Source organism: Wolffia australiana, chromosome 3 (assembly GCF_029677425.1).
Source record: "Wolffia australiana isolate 7733 chromosome 3, ASM2967742v1".
NCBI lineage: Eukaryota > Viridiplantae > Streptophyta > Magnoliopsida > Alismatales > Araceae > Wolffia > Wolffia australiana.
Window position 1 is genome coordinate 22,201,596 of NC_135837.1, and position 8,783 is coordinate 22,210,378.

The 8,783-nt window shown below is 44.9% G+C and overlaps 2 protein-coding genes across 3 annotated transcripts; both read right to left on the bottom strand.

The window, feature by feature from the left end:
- Positions 1-3,029: 3,029 nt before the first annotated feature.
- On the bottom strand, positions 3,030-3,935 carry LOC144701319 (chlorophyll a-b binding protein 40, chloroplastic). Its single transcript, XM_078573109.1, has one exon. It carries the CDS (start codon positions 3,933-3,935, stop codon positions 3,135-3,137), a length of 801 nt encoding a protein of 266 aa, XP_078429235.1. The 3' UTR covers positions 3,030-3,134.
- On the bottom strand, positions 3,842-6,216 carry LOC144701320 (uncharacterized). 2 transcript variants are annotated; one of them, XR_013580987.1, is made up of 3 exons: positions 5,909-6,216; positions 4,869-5,592; positions 3,842-4,687 (listed from the first exon to the last, which is right to left on the bottom strand). XR_013580987.1 is itself a non-coding variant. In XM_078573111.1 (2 exons), the coding sequence occupies exons 1-2, from the start codon at positions 6,001-6,003 to the stop codon at positions 4,932-4,934; spliced, it is 756 nt and encodes a 251-aa protein (XP_078429237.1). In that variant the 5' UTR covers positions 6,004-6,216; the 3' UTR covers positions 4,817-4,931. The 2 variants fall into 2 exon arrangements, 1 of the variants encoding a protein (XP_078429237.1); XM_078573111.1 differs by lacking the exon at positions 3,842-4,687 and having other exon boundaries at positions 4,817-5,592.
- Positions 6,217-8,783: the final 2,567 nt, after the last annotated feature.

Consider the following 8,783-nt stretch of genomic DNA (forward strand, 5'->3'; position numbering starts at 1 on the left):
TTTAGTGATGACTGATCAGGACAATTAGGTCTCACAATTCAATGCCACACTTTTTTGTTACTAATGATAAGGAGAATGATTCATCGGACAGTTAATTGTCAAAAGGACTTTTCATCACTTGTGAAGCATATTTTCTCTTATAAATAAGAAATTGGTACCGGATATAGTCTTTGAAGATAGGAGCCAGACACACTCTGGGGATCAGATCAGAGGAGAGAGAAAATCAGATCAGAGAAAAAATCTGATTGCTCCAACTACAACCAATGATATATAACCATCCAAGAGGGGTTTTGGGCTGAACGTTTATGGGTATTTTCATCTATACCTATACATCTCCATTGCTTTAAAAAACCACAGCTGGATTTCCTTCCTAATTATGATTAGCAGAGTGATTTGCTCACGCATGCCATCTCCAACTCCACCATTCGTCGGCGCATAAAAATGATAAAATTATCATCACTTGACAGCACTCCACCACTTGTTGTCTCATATCTGCCACCATCTCTATCCTAATTAGTGGTTGTATTCGGTCTACTCCATTCCACTTCAAAATTATTTTTTTTCATTTTTTAAATTAATTTTTTTCATTTATTATCATTTACAACTCTTTCAAATTACCTTTCACAATATTTTTTATCAAGTTAGAGTTTCTTTAACATATATAAAAATGAGAAAATTAAATATTATTTTAAAATTTACCTTTCAATACTTTCATCCTTATGGATTTAGTCTTTACTCGCTATGTGTTTGATCAGAAAATTAGAAATATTGTTGCGTAAACAAGAAGCCTTTAAATACATAATTTAACTTAAATATTTGGTGTATCAGTTTTATCCTGAGATCTAAAATTTAAAGTCCACACTTGAAGTTTTCGCCACTTAATGGTATTTGAATAGGCAACTATCTTCATAGAAATGGATATAAGAAATTGTTTTTGATTGGTTGCTCAAATTAATGAGATAGTATAGAGGCTTTTGCATGAATGACCATGAATTGACCGAATTTAACTTCCAGTCATCGACACTACATTTAAAATTCACTTTTCAATACTTACTCCCTCAGGATTCGACCCTTACTCTGTTTGTGCTTGTATGGAAAACAAGAAATATTTTTTGATAAATTGGAGACCTTAAATGGCATAAATCAAACTTAATTTGGATTTATCACTATGTTCCTGAGATCCAAAATTTCAGGTCCAATTTTTACGATTGGGCTCACCTGCTGTATTCTAGAAAAGAAATTGTTTTCATAAAAATGATTAGATATAGTATTAAATTCATAAAAGTAATTTAATAATAATTTCATAAAAGTTATACAAATATTGCTTAAATTACTTACATAAATACAGACATTTTGCACAGATGATCATGAGTCGACCCACTTTAAACTCCAGTGATGATTGGCTGAAAATTCGTGAAAACAATCAACTTAGGTATTTTCAAACAAATGCATTAGCATTTTCATTGAAAAAAGAATTAAAACACTAAGATGAGTGCATAGAGCTTCAAATTCCATGACTTTCTGGTCAAACTTTTTTATTTAACCTAGTGAACTTTCTATAAAAAGCTCTGGTATTTTCGCAGACATGAAGGTATTTGGTACTAATATAATATAGGTAACTACTAAAAATTTTTTATTCATTGCATGGTTTCTGTCCGATGCTATGAGTACGTAAATATCTTTGACCATTGCTTGACCTAGTCATTTTTTCACTGAGACAATTTCCCCATGTCAATGTAGGACATTACGAACTAAAGCTTACTTAAGAACATTCATAAACGACTAATCCATAAAAAAATCAATGTTTCTGGCTTAATATGGAACATTCCCATAAACCATGGCCGAGGGATATAAAAAGAAACTGGTAAAAATGCGCATTATTGTGTAATGACAACACGATCCTATTTAATTATAGCTCATTGGTAAAAATATAGATGTGCTTAAGCACAATTTGTTTTTCACCTTTCATAATAAGCATATGATTGTCACAGCTTTAATATGTTTATAGGATAGTCATATATACCACAAAAACAGTGTGTTATGCAAAGCATTATGTGGGAGGTTACACTACTTGGGTGGACGTAACGACGCCCACTAAATTATTGATGAATTTCTCACGTAGCCTTTATATTATTGGCCCTTATGACCTGCTGAATGGATCAATCCACCATTAGGGTTTTCATGACCTGACTTTTGTATGTTGGGCTCTGTGGATGGTATCCCCTTTCGCGGCGAAGCTGATGAAGATACGCAGAAAGACACAGCTTTGTCACTTAAATTGGAAACAAAATGTGAAGTGCAGCGGTGTAATTTCTTGTTTCCACTACGACGGAGTTCTTTTGACTTCCTCTAATCGTCTTACACCTTAATCTGCTATCATAATATGTACTTGATTTATTTTATAAATACTACTTGTATCGATTGGTTTTTACATATCTAGACAAATGTATTTATATGATATTGAAATGACCAAAACTTTAAATAGCCTAGTTCAACCCAGTCCCTTTCCAGTCGTTGGCCTCAAATATTGAAACAACCAGGAATAATTTCGTTGGTATCCTGGAACAAGAAATGCTTGATCTCTCTGGTGTCAGAATGCACAATGGGATACGTGACAAAGGTCAATAGTCCAAGCCATGAGATCTTTGGCCGATTGGACCCGTAAACATCTGTTTATGGAGCAGTTAACTTCCGAAACAACGGAAATCCACCCGTCAACAGGTTTTAATGAGGTTAGAAGTTTTGATCGAATTTTTTCTAGTTCGTAATGAAGAAGACATGCAGGTTGTTTCCGTCATCACTTTTCTTTGAGTTAAGAATCCGAGGAATAGTAAGATTTCAACAGCCATAAATAGGCTTCACTTTATGTTAACATACATTCAAAGGTTTGGGCACCCAGAAAAAGATCTGGACCAGCATTATTCAGCAATACCGATGATGATTTTTCCATCTGTGTGGAATCTTCCGACTCCAACCGCGGCTCTTCGCCCTTCCAAGAGGGAAAAAAAACAGAGACCACGGAGAAGGGATGGCATAAAAAGAAACTCACGTCGATAATTTACAACATCGGAGATAATTCGGAGGCTCCGAACAGATACTGGTACATGGGGGCGGGGAAAGAATAGAGGAATGGGTTAGTTGCCGGGGACGAAGTTGGTGGCGTAGGCCCAGGCGTTGTTGTTGACGGGGTCGGCGAGGTGGTCGGCCAAGTTCTCGAGAGGGCCCTTGCCGGTGACGATGGCCTGCACGAAGAAGCCGAACATGGAGAACATGGCGAGGCGGCCGTTCTTGATCTCCTTGACCTTGAGCTCGGCGAAGGCCTCGGGGTCCTCGGCCAGGTTCAGCGGGTCGAAGCTGCCGCCGGGGTAGAGCGGGTCGACGACCTCGCCGAGCGGCCCGCCGGCGACGCGGTAGCCCTCGACGGCGCCCATGAGGACGACCTGCGTGGCCCAGATGGCGAGGATGCTCTGCGCGTGCACCAGGCTGGGGTTGCCGAGGTAGTCCAACCCGCCCTCGCTGAAGATCTGCGACCCGGCCTTGAACCAGACCGCCTCGCCGAACTTGACGCCGTTGCGGGCGAGCAGCTCGGGGAAGACGCAGCCCAGCGCGCCGAGCATGGCCCAGCGGGCGTGGATCACCTCCAGCTCGCGGTTCTTGGCGAAGGTCTCGGGGTCGGCCGAGAGCCCGGCTGTGTCCCAGCCGTAGTCGCCGGGGAACTCGCCGGTCAAGTACGACGGAGCCTCGCCGGAGAAGGGGCCGAGGTACTTGACCCGGTCGGGGCCGTACCAGGGGCTGCCAGAGGAGACGGGCTTGGGCTTGGCGGCCGTCTTCCTCATGGAGATCCGGCCCTCGCCGAAGACCTCGGAGCCGGCCGGGGAGAGCTTGACCGCCTTGCCGGCCAAGGAGGGGGAGGAGAGGGCCATGCTCGCCGCCATCGATGGAGCTGCGTTGGTCGAGCTGCGATACGGTCGATGCGCTTGGTGAGGGAGAGGTGATGAATGACCCTGTTGAGGAAGCTCTCCTATATATTATTTATCATCAGAATCCCTTCCCCCCCTAATCGAGGATATGAGCGGATGAGGAGAGATTTCCTTATCCAGTCCAGATATCAGTTCTGTTTCTCGTTTTTCATTGGTCCACATGATCTCCATCCCCCACGTCAGCTGCCCTCTGGGCCTCCTCCGGCCCAGGAACTGTTTGTGGCCCATGCCATGGGGCGTCGGCTAAGTCTGGTTCTTTCTCTCCTTCGTTTTCTCTCCCCCTTTCTCTCTTGTCCCTCTCTCTCGTTATCTCTTGCTCTCTCTCTCTCTTTCTCTCTATGTATCTCTCTCTCTCTCTCTCTTTCTCTCTATGTATCTCTCTCTCTCTCCCTCTCTTTCTCTCTATGTATCTCTCTCTCTCTCTCTCTCTCTCTCTCTCTCTTGTTCTGTCTCTCTCTCTTTTTCTCTCTATGTGATGTAACACGACCTGCCGGGATCGACGGCTCGTGTTACGTCACAACGGGATGCACGGTGCGAATTTAATTATGCGGATGAATGCACGCTTTAAGAGATTGTCGAGAGCACAAGGACGGGCCGATGGTGGGGCGACGAGACAGTAAGTCTTAGCAGACGACGAGGTCCGGCTCGACTCCGGGTGATCCTCAGAACCTCTCGAACAAGCACTTCGCAAGAGGCGTTTGACCGCCCTGAAGAGTTCACCTCGCGTGACTATAATCAGATCGTCTATCTCAAGAAGTCCTACCACTCGACAAGAGGCTATCCCTAACTGTATGCGTGATAATTCGAGCGACAGAGGAACTGATAGTGGGAGACAGTACTGCAAAAGGTAATGATACTGTAAAAATAAGAGGGGGATGAAGGAAGAACCTCGAAGGGCCTGGCGATCGATGGCAATCAAAAGGAAGATCCAACACGAAGCGCCGACAACAATCACCGGGAGCCGGGCAACGAGCCAGCAGCAGGAACAGTCGTGATCCCAGCCTGGCAGAGGGTGGCTAAGAGCGCTGCACGGCGCGGGGAAGCACCAGGTAACCGGCGCAGCGGAGGTGGAAGCAATCTGAGGAAAGTATAGAGGCAGGCGCCCTCGTTCAAGGGACAGAGTGCGTCCGTCGGGGAATGCCTGCGCACAAGGGAGTGCGGAGGGCAAACCGAGAGTTCCAATCGACACGAAGATGTTGAATCGCGGCCGCGTTCAAGAGAGGAAAGAGGGCAACGCGGCGACGCGGCGGAACGGGTTGACCGCGTGGGAATTGCTGGGTCGTCGGGGATGTGAGAAGGAGTCCGCCGGCTGCCAAGGAAGAACCGGCGGAGGAAGCTCCCGTGGGAAGGAACAGAACCCGCGGGTTCGGCTCTGTCCCGACCAGGGAGACGGCGCAAGCAGGCGCCCAAAATCCTGGGCGGGGTCGACGGGCGATGGTCGCCCTTGGACGCCGGAAAACGTCGGAAGGTGATCGGGTTCCTCTTGATGAAGGCTGTGGGAGATCGCACCAGAACAAGCACGAGATCTCCCAAGGAGGATGACCGAAGACCGATCAAATGGCAGTACTCCTTGGGGAGGCTGGCAGGGGTGAGGCAGGGCAGTAGGGAGGAGCTGAAAGGTCAAGGTGCAGGGCGACAGGAGGAAGAAGGTGACCTTCTATTTTTCACGCTACGCGATGGATGAAAAAATAAAACATTGCAAATTCACTTGTTTCAAAACTTCACTAAAAAAAAGGTCCTTGGGCATGCCTCCCCTTTATATAGGAGAGGGGAGGGTGCCAAGTGACGGGCTAATGAGGGGAGGGTTCCGTCTAGAAACGTGGCCCTCCTCTGTACAAAGACTAACAAAACATGAAATAACAAAAGCGGGACCGGTCTAATGCACGACGCGGTCCAAAAGCAAAACTTAATAAAATCACGATGCTTACTTGGGATACTTGAATTCCGGATCACGGACGTCGGTGCGAGCGGCTCGGGGCGGTCGAACATCTCCTGTGTCGGTGCCGATGCGATGGTCCCCCATCACTATGTATCTCTCTCTCTCTCTCTTGTTCTGTCTCTCTCTCTTTTTCTCTCTATGTATCTCTCTCTCTCTCTTGTTCTGTCTCTCTCTCTTTTTCTCTCTATGTATCTCTCTCTCTCTCTCTCTTGTTCTCTCTATCTCTCTCTCTCTCTCTCTCTCTCTCTCTTGTTCTATTTATCTCTCTCTCTCTCTTGTTCTCTCTATCTATCTCTCTCTCTCTTTTTCTCTCTCTCTCTCTCTCTCTCTCTCTCACACATTTCCTTTTCTCTCTTGTTCTTTCTCTCTAACTCTTTTCCTTTTTCTCTCTTGTTCTCCCTCTCTAGCTCGTTTCCTTTGTCTCTCTCCAGCTCTTTTCCATTTTCTCTCATATTCTCTCTCTCTCTAGCTCTTTTCCTTTTTCTCTCATGTTATCTCTTTCTCTCTCTCATAGGGTTGGTCCTTTTGTGCAACGGTGCCATTTTAGGCTGATGTGTGGTCTGATTCAAATTTTCGGACCGCACATCAGACAGCATTATATTGAATCGCACCGCACATCGGCCAAGGTCGTGTGCGGTGCGATTGTGCGGTTTTGGGCCGGTTTTTTTCTAAGGTTTTGAATAAGGGATTAAGGGTCTGCGGGCTGTGGCGTCTGGTGCTCTTCTCTCGCACTCCTTCCTCTCTTTATCACTCTTATCTTTCTCTCTGATGCTCTTCTCTCGCTCTCTCGTTCCTCTCTCTCTCTCTCTCTCTCTCTCTCTCTCTCTCGCACTCTTCTCTCTCTCGTTACTCACTCTATCTCTCTTTTCTCTCTCTGGTGCTCTTCTCTCTATCTCTCTCGTTCCTCTGTCTATCACTCTTGTCTGTCTTTTTGGGGCTCCGGCATTCTTCTCTCACTCTCTTCTTCCTCTCTCTCCCTCGTACTCTGATTCTCTCTCGAGCTCTTCTCTCTCTGGTTCCTCTATGTTTCTCTCGTTTAAGACAGTCAGACAACGCTCCTCTCTCTCGGGCTCTTCTCTCTCTGGGTCATTCATCTCTCTTCCTCTCTCTCTCTGTCTCTTATCCCTTTCTCGCGCTCAACTCTCTCATCCTCTTTCTCACTCTCTCTCACTCGTCTCTCTCCCACTATCTCTCTGTCTCTCTTCTCTCTCTTGCTCACTATTCTCTCTCCCACCATTCTTCCATCTCTCTCTTGAGTACCCAGCTCGGTCCCCTCTCGTTATCTCATTCTTCCCTCCCGCTCATCTGTTGTCCGTTTTGGCGCGATGTGTGGTCTGATTTTGTCGGACAAGTTCTGACCGCACGTCGATCCATCTTTGTGCGATCGAAAAATCGCACGATGGCCGAAAAATCAGACCGGACCACACGACCTTCCCCACTCTCTCCGTTCTTTCCTTTTTCTCTCTTGTTCACTCTCTCTCTCTCTTCCTTTTTCTCCCTTCTTCTCTCTCCCTTCCTTTTTCCTCTTGTTCTCTCTCTCTCTTTACTTTTTTCTCTTGTTCTCTCTCTCTCGTTCTTTTTCCATTTTTCTCTCCTGTTCTCTCTCTCTCTTTCTCTCCCGTTCGTTTTCCATTTTTCTCTCTTGTGCTCTCTCTCATTTCACTCTCTCTCCCTTCCTTTTTCTCTCTTGTTCTCTCTTTCTTTCTCTCTCATTCTTTTTCCATTTTTCTCTCTTGTTCTCTCTCTCTCTCTATCTATCTCTCTCGTTCTTTTTCCATTTTTCTCTCTTGTTCTCTCTCTCTCTCTTTCTCTCCCGTTCTTTTTCCATTTTTCTCTCTTGTGCTCTCTCTCTTTCACTCTCTCTCTCTTCCTTTTTCTCTCTTGTTCTCTCTCTCTTTCTCTCTCATTCTTTTTCCATTTTTCTCTCTTGTTCTCTCTCTCTCTATCTTTCTCTCTCGTTCTTTTTCCATTTTTCTCTCTTTCTCTCTCGTTCTTTTTTCTTTTTCTCTCTTGCTCTCTCTCTCTCTCTCTCTCTCATTCTTTTTCCTTTTTTCTCTCTTGTTCTCTCTCTCTCCTTTTTCTCTCTTGTTCTCTCTCTCTAGCTCTCTTCCTTTTTCTCTCTTGTTCTCTCTCTCTCCTTTTTCTCTCTTGTTCTCTCTCTCTAGCTCTCTTCCTTTTTCTCTCTTGTTCTCTCTCTCTAGCTCTCTTCCTTTTTCTCTCTTGTTCTCTCTCTCTCTCTATCTTTCTCTCTCGTTCTTTTTCCATTTTTCTCTCTTGTTCTCTCGCTCTCTCTCTTTTTCTCCCGTTCTTTTCCATTTTTCTCTCTTGTGCTCTCTCTCTTCACTCTCTCTCTCTTCCTTTTTCTCTCTTGTTCTCTCTCTCTTCTCTCTCATTCTTTTCCATTTTCTCTCTTGTTCTCTCTCTCTCTATCTTTCTCTCTTCTTTTTCCATTTTTCTCTCTTTCTCTCGTTCTTTTTCTTTTCTCTCTTGCTCTCTCTCTCTCTTTCTCTCTCTCATTCTTTTCCTTTTTCTCTCTTGTTCTCTCTCTCTCTTTCCTTTTTCTCTCTTGTTCTCTCTCTCTAGCTCTCTTCCTTTGTCTCTCCTGTTCTCTCTCTTTATGGCTCTTTTCCTTTGTCTCTCCTGTTCTCTCTCTCTTTATAGCTCTTTTCCTTTGTCTCTCTTGTTCTCTCTCTCTCTCTTTGCCTTTTTCTTTCTCTTGTTTTCTCTCTTTCTCTTTTTTTTTTTCTCTTTTGGTTTCTCTCTCTCTCTTTTCCTTTTTCTCTCTCTTGTTTTCTCTCTCTCTTTGCCTTTTTCTCTCTTGTTTTCTCGCTCTCTCTCACTCTTTTCCTTTCTCACTCTTGTTC